This window comes from Centruroides vittatus, unplaced genomic scaffold (genome assembly GCF_030686945.1).
Source record: "Centruroides vittatus isolate TY-2023 unplaced genomic scaffold, ASM3068694v2 scaffold_2802, whole genome shotgun sequence".
Taxonomy (NCBI): domain Eukaryota; kingdom Metazoa; phylum Arthropoda; class Arachnida; order Scorpiones; family Buthidae; genus Centruroides; species Centruroides vittatus.
Window position 1 is genome coordinate 892,919 of NW_027122693.1, and position 17,110 is coordinate 910,028.

General features: G+C 29.8%; 1 protein-coding gene across 5 annotated transcripts in view; it reads right to left on the reverse strand.

The window, feature by feature from the left end:
* Positions 1–17,110, reverse strand: part of LOC136987846 (FERM and PDZ domain-containing protein 4) — a 74,957-nt gene that overhangs the window by 13,757 nt on the left and 44,090 nt on the right. For all 5 annotated transcript variants that reach the window (XM_067285594.1, XM_067285598.1, XM_067285593.1 and 2 more), the window contains exons 4-14: positions 16,166–16,268; positions 13,938–13,989; positions 9,134–9,247; positions 8,616–8,723; positions 5,430–5,561; positions 4,508–4,627; positions 4,296–4,432; positions 3,437–3,656; positions 1,155–1,232; positions 950–1,054; positions 730–862 (exon numbers count right to left, since the gene is read on the reverse strand). In XM_067285594.1, the coding sequence (XP_067141695.1) occupies positions 730–862; positions 950–1,054; positions 1,155–1,232; positions 3,437–3,656; positions 4,296–4,432; positions 4,508–4,627; positions 5,430–5,561; positions 8,616–8,723; positions 9,134–9,247; positions 13,938–13,989; positions 16,166–16,268 (1,302 nt within the window). The remainder of the gene's footprint in view (positions 1–729; positions 863–949; positions 1,055–1,154; positions 1,233–3,436; positions 3,657–4,295; positions 4,433–4,507; positions 4,628–5,429; positions 5,562–8,615; positions 8,724–9,133; positions 9,248–13,937; positions 13,990–16,165; positions 16,269–17,110) is intronic.

A 17,110-nucleotide genomic window follows, 5' to 3' on the forward strand; every position in this document is an offset into this window, starting at 1 on the left:
ACAAACATATCAATTAGCCAGATTAAAACTTATTTAAAATACATAACAATATTTTATTAATCTTTAAGTTTAATTTTTGGCTTTTATAAAAGATACGAAAGTATTAATACCAAGATTTATAATAAAACATTCGTTCATTTTTGACATTTCATAATTACAACAAAAAGAAAACATTTCTGTTTAAGTTAAGATAATAATTAGCAACACATTGTAATATAGGAGTAAGATAAGTTTGTCTTTAAATATTTTGTATTTCCCAAAATAAAAAAAAATATTAATGTATTAAACAGTTTAGTCTCGCTCTTATTCCATGAAATCTCAAAAATTATACAGATTTCACTATACATACAACGAAGAAAAGATCGAAAAAGATAACATTAAAACTGATTAATTTCATATAAGTCACTATTATTTTACAAGTTTTCACAGACAAAATGGAAAAAAAAAAAATAATACTAGAATATTGCATAAAGAAACATATTAAAACAATAAATTTAATTTTTCAAAGTGCCTGAAATTTGATGTTATTTTTTTAAATAAGTAGTTTAGTTGATAATTCATTAAACATTTTAAAATTAATTAGTATAAAGTCTTTAAATTTTCTGTCAGATTCACCAGTACCATGTATTGATCTAGATAAACTGAAAACACTGATCAATAATTCTTAATTATTTTAAAGTTTTATAATTAGAGTATTTTAAGCGTTAGTCGACGATAATGCGAACTGACCTGTCTCGGTTCTCCAAGAATCTTCGGCTTCTCTTTCGACAGGTAATTCTCTACCTGTAAGAAGCCTGTAATATCCCTTTAACATAAGAATTAATTCCTCGACTTCTTTATCCTCAAGGCTGAAACAAAGATTCTAAAAAAAGTTTTCACAAAAATCATTGTAACGACGATTTCGAAAACTATAATGTAAATCATAAAAAAAAAACCATAAATAAAATACCTCCGCTTCTGGATCTTTCATGAATATCTCGATACAATACGACATTTCGTCTTCCTTTGTCACCTGAACTGACGACATATCTTCAATTTGTACTAATGTATAAGGCTGTAAATAATGAAAAATACAATTTTATGGCAAGTTATACACACAATTAAAATTTTCTTTTTTTTTAATATCATTTTAAAAAATAAATAAATGTAATTACCATGTTGCCCCTGAGATATGCTATTTGACTAATACCGTATTTTGGACTAATTAACAGAGCGGTATCACTCGAAGAATCCTAAGTACAAAAGAAAATTGTCATATTTAACCATTACACTACTTTTTAAAATAGAAAAATTTATTGTTTTATAATATATAAGTAGAGATAATTTCTAAAGTAGGGATGGGTTCTTATTATTATTATTATTATTATTATTATTTAAATCTTAAAAGTTGAAATAAACGTGTTTTTCATTAATACAGGATTCGTCTTTTTTCTCCCGAATGTTATAATTAACAGTTGATCTTTATAGATAGAGTGCAAAGAAAAATAAGTGACAATTATACAGTTGTGTCGTCATTAAAAACTATACGTTCTGTGAAATAGAGCAATATTCAAACACCATACTATATACATTCTTAGTAAAGCTATATGGGATACAGTAGTATACAGTTGTGACTAAATTAATTAAAACTTTACTGTAAAAACTATATACTGTACATCAAAATACTTTAAATCTCAGGTCCTGGCAAAACTGGTTATATGGTAAATTTGTCTGATGATGCATTTGCTTTGTACACAACTAACATGATCAGTATTGTCTTATCCTTACAAGCTTCACACCCTATATGAACTAAATTAAGATTATTTGATTATTGTGAAAATTTCCCATTCTCCATAAAGTTATAAAATTTCTATTATAACTTTATGGGACCACGAACATTTCTGCAATTAAATGTTATGCAAGTAGAATTAAGTTATGCAACACACAACTGTAATTTCATTGTATAACAATTGGGGAGTTCTGTGGAACAAGGTACCTAAGTTTAGTTTTTGAAAATTGAGAAAACATAAATTTTTCTTTTTCCATGAGGTTTGTTACAAAGTACTTGTATTAAAGTACTTATTACAGCATTTTATATATATCCATAAAACCCTATTTGATATGTTTTTCAGTTGTGTTTTTATTCATATCTGTTAAGTGTGCTTGGACAAATAGGTATGTCAATCTACAGAATTCCCCATCTCTAAAGAAACAATAAATTTACTATTAAGCTTTCCATAAATGTGCAGTGTTTCATGTTCCTTGTCAGTTATAGTACCAATTAAGGGCATATTAATTCTGGAGGATATACAGGTTTTGTAGTCTGGAATGAATATCTGTCTTAGTTGTGTGTTCCTGTGTCATTTGTTCTCTCAAGCAATCTTATGCTTACTCCTAATAATTAAAAATTTAAAATCAAAAATACACACAAGAATATCCTAAAGCAAATGGTTTTTTTAATTATTTGCTTTATAAATTATTTAGAAATTGATTAGTTGTGGAAAAGAAACCCAATGTTATCTGGCAGTTGTTTGGCTTATTATAAACTAGCAGATAGCCCGGTGTTGCTTGGGCAAAAGTAACGATAGCGAAGATTAAGATTATTATGTTAAAGTCAACCTTACCCGTTTTCACAGAATGCAAGAAATGGGTTACCCTGTTTCCAGATTAATTAGAGAATTTTTAGGTGGATCTAAAAATATTTAGATTTCCCGCAAAAACTGCATCTGCGTCTTGCATGTCGCTTTCTCTTAACACTTCCATTATTGATGAAAGTGTTAAGACTTAATCCTGTTTCTCGCCCCGTGGGGAGTAATTTCGAAAAATCCCTTCTTAGTGTGCGTTCTCGTGACGTACCCTAACTGTGTACCAAATTTCAACTTTCAACTCCTGACCGTTTGGGCTCTGTGCTGATTATCATCATCAACAACTCGTCTGGATTATATATATAGATAGGCCTAGATCGGGTTTGGAGATGTTTGTATATGTAAACAATGAAAAAATCAGTTTTTGAAATCCAAAAAACTAAATTCAATTATTCACCTGGGTGAGATTTCATAACTGGAACACTAACTAAAAATGTCAATCGTCATCAACAAAGATAAAACTCAAACAATAGAAATTTCTGTTTCTTTCACTTTAAATTAATTATACAAAAATTTTCTTGATAGGCAATTTAGAAATATTAACAGAAAGAAAACACCATTAAGTATAAAATCAATTTTAATAGATTAGGTCATTAATGCACCGTGCAAAGTCAAAATTTAGGTCTTTCTTACATTTCTAATCCTAATTTTTCTTGCTAAATGGCTTTTAATTATGATATGGGTGAATAAAGTCAAAAATATTAATACAGACATAAAACAATTGTTTCTGTACACAATTCAAAGTTAGGTAATTTGTTAAATTTATTTTATTTACACAACAATGTTAAAAAAATTATCATCCTTTACTATACCTTTAGACTTGTTGAAAAACATTTTGCACCATAACTTGGCAATTCACTGATAATTTTCAAATAATGGAGTTTTGCTTGAAGAGCTGTAAGTTGCTTTTGTCCGGGAGCACATAGTGACTGATTTTGTTTGAGGAAGTGACTAAGAAGTTTTCTCAATTCTTTTCTTTTCATAGTTTCGAGTAAAGAAAATGGAACGAATCGATCTAATCCACATTCTCTTCTAAATAAGGAATAAAATCGTATCATTTTCATTTATTTCCAAATTTTATACATTACAGTAGAGTCCCGCAAACTCGATTAATGGGATAATGTGGACGGAGAAGCTGATGAATTGCCAAAAATGATGAGTTTTATGGCTTAGCAACAATATTATTCTAAATAGTAGAATTTACGAAAGGTACTGTATGTGCAAATTCATATACTTAGTCACTGTTTGTACATACTTAATGTTTCTATCTGTAGTTACATTTTAATTTAAAAAAATATTGGCTATTCAATGGCTACTTTCGAGTTAGTGACATTTGCATTGTGGTGTTTTGCAGGGCATCTGGAAAAAGGACTATATTCTTTGTTAATACGTGAAATTGGTGCTATTATCTAGTGTTGCAGATGGAGAATGATAATTTATTTAATCCTAGTGTTGTTATACAGATAAAAATTAGATTACACGTATTTCTTTTTTTCGACAACATGACGAGTTTTACAGGATGTAGTGTTATTGAGAGTAGAGTTTCTGGGTCTCTACTGTATTATAATTATTAAGGAATTTTAAGATAACAACTGATATTCAATATAAACATTTACAAATATAACATTCTGCAACTCTTAACATATTTATAAATTTACAAAAATTAATTACTCAATTGCTTTAATTGTTAGTTTTCCCTGAAATCCACTGCTGAGTGCATGCTGTTGGATATGAAGTGCCGAGAGCCTCAAAGCAACATCATACTTGAGTTCAGGGGCAAATCTTTCTTGTACAACATCATTACAACACTAAAGAAAGAAATTAATATCATCAATATAATTCATTCTGGAGAGAAGAATTCCAATTTAATAATTATTGTTTACCTGAACGTAAAGATACTCAAAAGCACCCGGATCTTTTTGCAAGAGATCATACGCATCTTTAGGAACGAACGTTACCCGAAAAAGACATCTTAAATGATGAGCACCCGGTCGGGCCGCAATCTGAAAATTAAATTATTATATTTCACTTTAGTTGTTCTAATTATAATGTAATACTTACTAATTTATTTTAACAACAAAGAAAATTATTTAAAAATTAATCTTTTCAAGAGGAAAAAGAATATTCAAATGGCAATAACTAATTATATTACACTTATGCATTTAAAATGGGGCTGTTTAGATGCCATTTTATTCAGTAACCACCAAGAATTAAACTTTGATAAATTAAATATTTTATGCTATATAACTTTTTAAGATCTTGGATTGTTTTGATAATGTATCGGAGACTATTTTTTCATTAATAAGTCTGTTTCGGTCAGGTAATTCAGCAAGACCAAAGTAACTATGTAAAGAATGGTCCAAAAATTAGTTAATGAAGATGTATGTTAAGATTATTTAAAGAATTAAAACTTGATTAAATCATAAGTAATAACATTTAGCTGTTTTAAAATAATCTTAAAAATAGACAAAAGCCAGTGAATGAAGATATATCTCCTGTAACTTACCGTATTTTACGGACTATAAGACGCACTTTTTTCTTCGAGAAATTGCCTCCAAAATTCAGGTGCGTCTTATACTCCGTAGTGTCTTATAGGTATTTTTTTTAAAAAAATTGCTTAAAAATTAAGGTGCGTCTTATAGTCTGTAGCGTCTTATAGTCCGTAAAATATGGTATATTTTACATTTATTTATTTATAGATGAGCATTGTCAAATGACTAACTTAACAGGACAAAATTTTAGACTAATATTCATTTGTGATAAATAATCACTCGAAAATTCATTATTAAAAAAAAATTACTTTACCTTTGAAAGTGTATCCTTTGGATCTAAAAGTGCAAGTTTATTTCTTCTGGATGCTTTAATGTGTTCTACTACCAAACTGAAATGATCAGAACATTTGGTAGATAATTTTTCTTGTAATGAAGACAGTACATCCTGTTGTTATTTAAATAAAACAATAATATCAATATTAATTTGAATTAAAAATAAAATTTAGTATGTTCTGTTTTATCAGAGAAAGTAGAAAAATCTTTGCAAACTATGCTAATTTTATTATTAAAAACACTCAAATCAAAGCTGAAACTAATTTAGATTGAACAATACTTAAAACACTTTTTCTAGCAACACTAGTTTATTCAAACAAATGTTTTCGACCCCTTTCGTGGGTTGTAAGAACATTAATTAGAACCGTTGGTTCGAATCTTCTAATTTTATAGAGTAAAACCCGATGCAGGTCTACGAAAGGGGTCAAAAACATTTCTTTGAATGAAGTAGTGCTGCTAGAAAAAGTATTTAAGGTATTGTTCAATCTAATTTTATTATTTTTTTTAATAGCTTCAACTTTTACTCTCCAATATTCTTGATTAATAATTTCAGGTTTTTAAGGATGAAATGATTTAATTATTTGCCTATTTTTTGTCTACGCATTATACACAGTGCAGCAATTATATTCCGGGACTGGATCTATAAAAATGAAACAAAACAATTTTATTCAAATCTTTTTATTAAATTATTCAAAATACTCTCCTCCTGCTTCAATACACTTTTTACAGCGATTCAATAGTGATTCAAATGCCTGCTCAAACTCAATTTTCGGTATTGCCTCTAATATGCGCGTAGACTCTCTTTGGATGGTTTCAATATCATTAAAAATGCGTCCTTTCAACTTCATTTTCATTTTTGGAAATAAAGAGAAGTCACATGGTGCTAAATCGGGGGAATACGGCGAATGATTCAACACACAGACTTGATTTCGTGCCAAAAATTGACGAACAATCAATGATGTGTGACTCGGTGCATTATCGTGTAACAAACATCAGTCATCAGAATTGCGATATTCTGGTCGAATTCGACGAATTCTTCCCATTAATCGTTGTAAAACTCCCAAGTAGAAAGCAGCAGTAACTGTTTGACCCTGTGGGACGAACTCACGGTGGATGATGCCTTTGCTATCGAAGAAAACAATGAACATCGTCTTGATTTTTGATGGAACTTTTCGTGTTTTTTTGGCTTGAGGTGATGATTTTGACTTCCATTCGGCACTTTGACGTTTTGTTTGTGGGTCATATTGAAAACACCAGGTCTCGTCACCAGTAACAATTGATTTGAGGAAGGTTGAGCTGTTATTTGCTGCTCGTACAATCTCTCTGGAATGTTCCAGTCTCATCAATTTTTGCTCTTGGGTTAGTGTGTGCGGAACAAATTTAGCACAGACCTTTGTTTTGCCCAAATCTTCTTTAAGAATTTGTCGTATTGTCTCTTTGTTAATGTTTAATGCCTGTTCCATCATTCTCAGTGTTGCATTGCGATCGTTGGATACAAATTCTTGCACTTTTTGAATCGAATCTGCTGTTCGAATTGTTATTGGCCTTCCCACACGTTTGTCGTCATCCAGTGATTGTCTGCCTTCCAAAAATCGCTTGTGCCACTCAAAAGTCTTTGACCGTGATAAACACTCACTTCCATACACTTTTTGCATCATTTTGAACGTTTCTGTGGCACTTGTGCCAAGTTTAGCGTGAAATTTAATAACAGCACGTTGTTCCATTATTGTTTTCCGACATGTAACAAAATAAACTGATAAACAAAATATCAAAAACAATGATAAATGTCAACCGATTTAAATAAAAGTTTTAGGTTATGTTCATACATGTCCAAACTTGATATGATATGAAATTTAAACAGATGTCGCTACTGGTTGCTGAGATATAGCTTCAGTCCCGGAATTTAATTGCCGCACTGTGTATATTAACTCGCAGATAACCGTAAGAAAAACTGGAACAGCACACAATAATACAAATGAGGGATATCTAAAAGCATTCAATTTATGTGTGACTTATCTGGTAGTCAATATGGTTGAGTTATTTAATTTTATGTATAAACTTTAATCACATGTCATTGTTCTAAATGTCAAAATTGTTTTGATTTGCTTTACAAATGAAAAAAAATTCTAAATATACTATAAGTGAAAGTTAAAAATATAGAATACAATGGTATCAAATCAATGCTTTTAAATTTGAATTATGTTATATGTCACAATGATATAGATTCTTTTTTAAAAATGGAAAGTATAGAATACTAAAGACAAGAAACAACGAGGAATGTTACTCAAAATTTGCCGATAATCTATTTGCTACGTGCTTGATGTCGGTGGTGTTTAGGACAGGTTTCTAACTGTTGCTAATTGTCATTATGTCATTAGTGTTAATTACTTTTAGGCACCTAGAAAGGCAGTAGATATACAGTATCTGTATTGCCTGCCTTATTGAGCAAAAATGATTTCTTTCTGATACCTATAGATTGTGTTGTATATCCTATAATAATAATAACTGATGACGATAGCTTTATTGCATAAAAACCCGATTTTGTTAAAAATAGTATAGGGATATTGTCATGTTACATGATTATGATTGTAGGAAACTTTTAGACAGCTACAGTAAATTGATGTTTTCTTGCATAAGGCACTATTAATAGTTTTCTTTTTTCTTTATTGTGTTTGAAAATAACCAAATAAGTAGGGAAGCAGAAATTATTTTTAATGGAGTGAAAAGAAAAATACACACTAAGAGCTCAAAAGTGTTAGAACATTAGATTTTTTGACCTAACACTCACTCACTTTCAAGAACTCGCGTGAAAGTTCTGTCGTCGTGGAAGCAAAATAAAAATATCTCCGAGGGGAGACATAGATATCACCGTTACATTAGATTAATGTTAAAAAATATGAATCAAGATTTTAACATTAATACAACAGTGACACGAATGTCTCCTCGGAGATGTTTTATTCTTTTTGCTTCCATGACAACAGAACTTTCAAATGAGTTCCCAAAGGCAAGTGTTAAGAAAAAATAAATTTTTCTTAATAGCAGAATAATACTTTATATCTAACAAAATTTTCAAATTAAAATAATGATATCGTAGCTAATTTATTTGTGAAATTATAAATTTATATCAGTTAAAATTTTTCATAATATATAATCATAAAAATTTTACCTGGACAGTAGTTGTGCTATCATATTTAAAGGATTTGGTTTGTCCATTTTCAAGAAAAACTTTCAAAACATTTGGTATTACTGGTATACAAGAATCGAGTGGGGACGGCTATAATTTGTAATAAAACCAGAAAAAATATTAAATACAGAAAACATTTAAAAGTTCATACACTAAAAGTTTATCAAACTATTCTAAAGTAACATCTTGCATAAATGTTTTACATTTATTAATTAATTTAAACACAAAATGGAATAATATTAATTAACAATAAGAAGCTGCTTTACAACAATATAAAGAAAAATCTTTTGTGAAACGATTTAATATTACATTTATTAAATCTGCCATTCTTCTTTCGTTCATACAATTTATTTAAACAGAATCAAAAGAAGTTTTAGATAATTCTGACAAGTATTTTATTTGATGAATAAAATATTTTTAATGTATTAAAATAAAGTAACGACGACCAAACACCGATCTTTGTAAGTAAACTATTTAATAGAAACAAACTTTATACTCACAGAATATAGGGGTGAACCGTTGATCACGACTCCTTCGGCAAAACGAACTCGAGAGGGATTATTTTTTAATTTGGCTTTCTTTGCCGCCGTAAGCAAAGCTGATTTACGAGTAGACTGGAAAGTAAATATAAAAACGGTCATTTAAATCGTCATATAAAAATTTTAATTGAAATAAATGAAAGAAAACAGAATGTAATTAAAAGATGTCATTATGTACAGATTATTTGGCAGTAATTGTTTCAAACTTGTAAAATTTTTAGTATACTTTATTAATGAAATAATAACTATAGATTGAATTTTAAATATTACTGATTAGCAAGGAGAGAGTAAATCCTATACAAACGAATTTGACTTTGCTTTTTCCATCATATTGGACTTTTATGTTATGGGACACTCATTCACAAGAAACATTATTTTGTGACACAAACTGTTATTAGCATATTGTAAGTCAGGGATGGCAAACCTTTCTGAGTCCGCATGCCATGTTGTAAGCATACTTAGCTTTAAAGATGTTAATGCGTGCCAATGTATTAGACTTCGAATAATGATATTTAAAGAAATTAAACAAATACGCTTTAATTCAAATAAATGTAAAAAATCTGATTGAAAAAAAAGATGATCAGGTGATAAACAGAAAGGATGATTGAAAAAGACAGAAATCATATGATACATTACGTGCGCCATAGGTTTGCCACCCCTGCTGTAGGTTATAGACTATAACCTGGATTCACAAACACCTCACATCATAAGTTACAATGAAATTTCTCATAAGGTGCCGGATATGAAAAGTCTCGCATTCACAAAGCACGTCATAAGTTACGTTATTGTAAAAAGTCTCGTAAATACTACGGTATCTAATAGCTCTCGTTACTAGTGATTGAGTACTTTGTTCTACAGACAGATAATTGAGTCGGTCATTTTTCTGATTGATTCTTTAAAATTTTTCTGCTTCAAAACTTTTAAGATGTTAATAAACCAAACGATTACTATAATCAATTGGGCTAATTAACTATTAAGTGATTTGGTACTAGAGGTGAGCTTTAGGTGCCGCCATCATTCATTAATACATTGGGCTTTGTGATGTTTATATATGTATACACACCATGCTGGGTGGGATAAAGATAGCTAGCTGAGTGCCATAGTGGGTGATTATAAGACTGTGGGCATAGGAGTCGTCACCAGTCAGCATTGTGAGTAACCATGGATGGTTATATCTAAGATTAAATACATCTGGAAGTGAAAAATCATTTGAAGATCTGGATAGAATAACTAGCAAAATCATCTGCATAGTAAACGAGAGTTGCGGGTTTGAGCCCCGCTCTGGGGCCAATTCTTTTCTTCCAGAATATTCTAAATTAACTTGTAATTATAATAATTATTAAATTTAAGAAGAGATGGCACCTAACGCTTACCTCTAGTACCAAATTAATTAATAGTTAATCATTAATATAATACTTAATTAGCCTGATTGATTACGGTGATCATTTGGTTTATTATTAGTATGTCTGGTCTGGCTTTCTGATGATTATATATGTTCTAAGATTTGATAGAATTCTTCACAGTGGAATTAAAACTGTTTATAGAATGTTGTCTAAAAACATTAAATTGTAGTAAATGAGATTATCTTTTTTATTATTTTTTTTAACCAAAAACTCAGCTTGTCCATTTCTATTAATATAACTACCAATTTCATTTTGAGTTTATTTTGTTTCATACCTAAACAAATACAGTAATATCTCTGTTTTTGTTGACTTCTGTTATCATCAGTTTCGATTTTCATAGATTTTTTTTGCAAAAAATTTGTCTCAGTTTTCATTGGCATGCCCACATGACCTCTCTGCTAATTTTGTGAAAACAAAGGACAACCCATGCATTTTCCTGTTCAGTGTGGCATTGTTTCTTGTTATGTGAGCATTACCTTGCATGCCTAGTCAAACAACTTCTCTATGACAGCCAGATGGTCAAACAGTCAATGATTTGACCCATCTGCATTCTATTCCAGGTCCCCCAGAGTGACAACCTGCTGCTCTGGGAGACCCAGGAATTTTTTGGGGAGTGGTCTGTCTGAATATGTTGGGCCCCATCCCTCACCATGTGGCTGCCCCATTGTGGGCAAACCTATAAGGGTTCAGACAGGCCCACAATGGGGCTTGCTAAAGGAGTTTTAAAAAAAAAGCCAAACAATTCCATTGTTTTCCTTTCCTTTTAGTTCCATCATAGGACCAAAGAAAGTTTCCAGAACCAGCAGACCTTTGAATGCCATGTTAAATATTCATTTAATTTTTACATTAGTCTTTTATATTAATTTCTTATTGTTTTTAGTGTTAAACACTATATTTAATCTTTATAAAATGTGTTTTGGTATGTATTTTGGAGTGTCTAGAATGAATTAATTGGATTTACATCGATTTGTATGGAAATAATTGCCTCAGCTTTTGTCGGTTTCGGATTTCGCAGATTGTTTTCGGACGGATTAGTGACGAAAATCAAAGTATCACTGTAATTAATCTAATTAATTTCTATCCATTTTAATTCTAAAGAAATAAAATGTTATCTTTTCTCCGACCACAGATTAAGTACAATATAGAGCAAAAAAATTCTAAAAGAAATGTCTGAACATTGGGTCTATTAAGACGGAAGCAGTCACTGGTGTTGTCATAAGACACTCAACTTACAAGAAAACAGAATAAATTGATAAGTATTACAGTGTGTTTTGTGAATATGAAATGCAAATATCGGTTTCTTGTAACTTTACAATATTGGAGAGATACTATGTCCTGTCTTATAAGACGTTTGTAAATCCAGGCCCAGACTTTTTCATTGTATTCGTAAATTAAATTTTAATTATTTTAAATTAAAATTTAATTAATCTGATTTCTGGATGGTCTATAAATTAGGCCAAAAACATTTTTTAAAAATCAGAACTATAAAAATAAAAGCTGCACTACAAAAAAAGCATGTCTTTCAAAATGATTATATAAAAAGTTATATGTTTTGTAGAAATTACTTCAAGACAAAGAAATTATAATGTTATTAACACAACATTAGTACTCTATAAATAAAAATATTTAACAAATTCCACTATGACTTGATTTGCATCCTACAGACAAAGCAAAATCTACCAGATTAACAAACAGTTAATTTAAAGCATAAAGGTCAAATTGTTACTAATTAGATGTCATAAAATTTTAAATTTAAAAGCAGTAGACCCATTATGATAATTTAAGTTGTCAATTGAGTCTACAATTTTATCACAAAACCTGGATTACAAATATCATACTTTATTTTTGTTACTGTTTAAAACACTTCTAATAAATACTAAAATTAATTTTGATTGAAGGAATATATACACACACACAAATATTGTAATTATAAATCAATTTTATTAAAGTTTAAAATGTGTAATATGATTTGTTTGGAGTTTTGTCTTGTAAAATGGTAGATGATAAACTAGCAAGTGAAAAGACAATGTATTTCTATTTTTTAAATACTGAATAGATGATTTATTAGATTTTACTCTCAAAATTTGCTTCTTAAAAGTATTCTAGCTGTATGTTGCAGAAAAAAAACTTTTATAAACTAAATTTTCAATTTATTTTTTCTACTTTAAATATTTTTTGCTTTTATTTTTAACTCTCTTTGTCTTATGGGAATTGAGGGCCTTTTTATCACGCTCATTAAAGATGTGGCCAGATGGCGAGGGACGGAGCACGACAGGTCGAGGACAGATCAATTGCGAAAAACTCCCAAGGCTGGGGCTTATGCCCGAACTGCCTCGGCCATCTAGCCATCATAATTGCTCTTCTCAACTCGTTATTACCTTAAGAAGTTATGAAGTTAATTTGTATTCTAATATAAAGCTAATATCAGCAATATTTGCCAGATACAATCTCTTATTTTTGTAACCACCAAAAAAGGGGTCTGTAGGCAAATAAACAAATTTGTTACGCTTATTTGCCTACAAACCCCTTTTTGGTGGTTACAAAAATAAGTAAGTATTCTGTTAGTAATTCTAATATACAGAAGTTAGTTTCTTAGCTTTTTTCACAGTTTTGAAAAAAAACTTTACTTACTTTCATCCGAATAATTTGAATTACACTATTTTTATAATATACTTTACTCGACAGTTGCTTATATAAATCAATTTGTTTTAAAGAAGTCAATATCATGTTTTGTCACTTAAATAATTTCAGTAATGTTTATTCTCTAATATAAAAATTATACATGACAAAATGGATTAGATTAATATTGTCTGATTTATTAAATATAAAATTGTATTAACTTCTTTAAACATGCCGATAGTTAAATGACTCCTTACATTAATACTCACTAAGACTGGTTTGCAATTATCAAGAAAAAAATTTTTTTTAAACATGTTAATAAAAAAAAGTTCCTATTTTATTGTTTTGTTGTTCAATTTATTACGTTCTCTTAAATTTATAAACTCACAAATAAATCAATAAATTTTGTAACTGAAGATAACATAAAAATGCATCAAGGTTTAGTAAGTTTAATAATCTATTAAGAAGAAATAAACTTACATATGAATCATAGAGAATGTACAATGGAAGAATCTTGTTCAAGTCAACTTTAAAAAGTAATGAAAATTTATGTGGCATTTATATAATTATAATTATATAATCAATTAAACTAAAGTGTTCAGAAAGTCATCAACTTAGATTATCATTTTTCTTAAATCGGTAATTTTATATCAAAATGCGAGATAGATGCAATTTGGAAATTTTTTCAATAGTAATACGAGAGAAATTATGATATAGAATTTGAATAGGAAACGATTACTTACATTATTTGCATATGGTTGGCACACAGTTAATAGTACAGAATGTTTGCAGGATCTGTATACAGAAATTATCATCATTGACAAAAATCATAAATAATCTATTCAACTTTAGAATCTATTTCACATTTACTAACAATAAATAATGTTTAAGTACACTTAAATACTACTGTATTAAAATAATTCTTTAACGAGGACTGACTGTATGTACTGTACTTTATATCTGCTAATTCACTTATCTGCAGTTATAAAAGTGTAACTCGTTTCACGATCTGCAAATATGCGGCCGTGGGCAGAAGCGAAAAAATTCCGAAAAGTATCGTGCGGTACGATACCTCTCAGAAATGTGCCCACCGGGGAAAGCTGCAGTTTTGTTCTTGTATTTTTGATAATGGCAATGAAGCAGCATGCAAATGTTTGAACAAATGCTCCTAAGTAGAAATGCATTGTAATGAGCTTAATAAATAAAAATTTGCATTCTTGATGTATGGTCACAACTGTAGAGTGACCATGCATCATAGTTAGGTTCCTGCCAATCTTCTTCACTATACATAACTCCATTTTTTCCAAGGGATCGATACTTCTGTAACTGTGATGTTTCCATAAATGTAACCTCACAGATAATGAAGACTGACTGTACATTATTTTGTTTCACTTCATTTTAAAATTAAATGTTATTAACTAACTGAATTAACATTTAACTATTTTTATATAAACCTTAAAATTTTCCATATTTATTTTGTAATGCATTAATTGTATTTAGCAAAACAAGGGGTTATCAAGCAAATCTCTCCTTCGAGAACTGTTTGAGGAGGAACTGCTCTTGTTGCCAACTATATTACCGGTCGGAAATCAAGTTTTTTCTTTCAAACTATGTTACGTATTTATCCAATAATAAATTTAATTTTCATATTGAAATTTCAAATTTAATTTAAAAAAGAATTTAAAAACTTACAACTATTATTATACTTTATAAATTTAAAATTATTCCAAAATAAAAGAATGTCACAATACTAACGTACATCTTAATCTGATAAATAGTAATTTTTCATGTTTATTTCCTTTACCATATTTCCATGCAAACATTCTTATATGTGAAAAATCACTTATTTTTGTGTTTTTGAAACATGTCCTGCTTTACTTGTAAGAGCACTGCATTACTATATACAGTAACTGTTCAGCAAAATCTTTGCAGTAACAATTATTTAAAAAAAAACCTGCTTTTAATATTTTTCAGGTAATTTGGGCAAAATCAGCACAATATTCCTCATCTATAAGAACATTCGCTTACATGCACAAAAACATGGTAAAGCAGTACAGTCTCAGTAATCTGACATATATATGGATCCACAATGGTTAGATTATTGGAAATAAGATGAATTAAACAGTTTAATCATTTGGGAAAAAACAGTTGTTTATTTGAATGGTATCAGTACATTGTATTAAATTGAGTATTTTGATAAGTAATCCAAGTGCACTGCATCACTGCCAAGTTGGTGAAGTCCCACTAAATTTAGTGGGAATTTCAGGGAACTGATTTTTATATTTATACAGTATTGTATTACAGGTACTCCTCACTTTACGACCTATCTGCTTAACGGCCACTTGCACTTACGACCAATCGAGTTTCGATCTGCAATTCGGGGAATCCCCTTTCTCGGCTTGAGTGTCGATCCGTCGCGAATGGTGACATGCGCACTAAGCGTACTATAATAGTCTTTTTATGAATAAATTTGAAGTTTGTTGCATAATTTGTATAATTTTACAACAATCCTATATTCCAGTTGCAAGCTCCTCGCTTATCGACCAATCCGCTTAACGACGTAGTCGTCGGAACGGAACTCGGTCGTAAAGTGAGTAGTACCTGTATAAGATATTGTACCTTTTTGAATGACCTAAGATGACAAGCCTTGTAATCTTGAATATTGTGATCAAGCTCCAGTGTTCAAACTCATGTTCAAATCATCAAGCTATGTTTAGTGATAAGTTTGTTTATGACTTGGAAATATGTAAGTCAATAATACCCAAGAGTGACTACTGTCGGATTACCGAGACTGCACTCTAATTTTGGTTAAGAAGAAAGACTCTTTCTTCTTAGCTAAAATCAGAGTAATACATAACATTTATAAAGAATTTTTACAAATGTTTTGATCTTTAATACAGATAATGATCATATTTTAACATTATGAAAAATAATACATGAATTATTTAAAAAGAGAAATAATGTTGTTTACCTGACTAATTCAATTACATGTTCACGAGGCGATTTTAAAACATCTTCTCCATTAATTTTCATAATCTGATCACCTGGCAAGAGTTTATTTTCACTTGGTCCACCTGACAATTAAATATTATAATGTCAGAAATGTAATACAGTTAAATTTATTTGCAAGTAAAACATTCTACTAGTTTTATAATAATTACACAGGAAATTCTCATTAATTGGAACTTGGATAGTTCGAAATCCCACTAGTTAGTAACCATACTTTTGTCTAGCCAGGGATATAGGGATTTACACGTTAATGAATTTGGTTAGTTCAAAACACAGCTACCTCGAAATTCAAAGTGAAAATTCTGTCCAAACTGTGATATGTGTACGTTAACTCATTCATTTAGATCGAAGTGCCTCCATACTATAAGAGAACACTAGACCAAGAATAACTAATCTGGTCAATATGGCTTTGTTTTTAGATTAACACATTTTTGGGGGTCACCTTACATATGGACTACCTTGTTTTCTCTTATCTCATAAAATATGGCTAGTTTTCAGGATTGCAAAATTGGGCTATGAATAGCAGACTGAGATATTTGTAAGCTCTAGGCTACTATATTTGGGCCATTTTGAAAATCATTTGGGCTACATTTCAAAGAATTAGGTTTTCTAAAAAGTAAACCAGACCTAGCAATCTGTGAGGTTATCGTCGGACACGTGCTGTTTACCTGCTGTTTATTCATATTATTATTAGTTAACAAAACCAGCATTCTGTATATGTCGCCGTATTCTGTTTGCTTAACAAATTACATCAGTTACGTGGCAGTTATTTGGTATATTGAACAGGAATATGTAAATCTCGGATAATTCAAAGTCACGATTATTTTGTCCCTCGAATTTCAAACTAATGAAGATTTCCTGTATATATAAAATGCAGTATTTTTTGTAAATTTAAACACATAAGTAA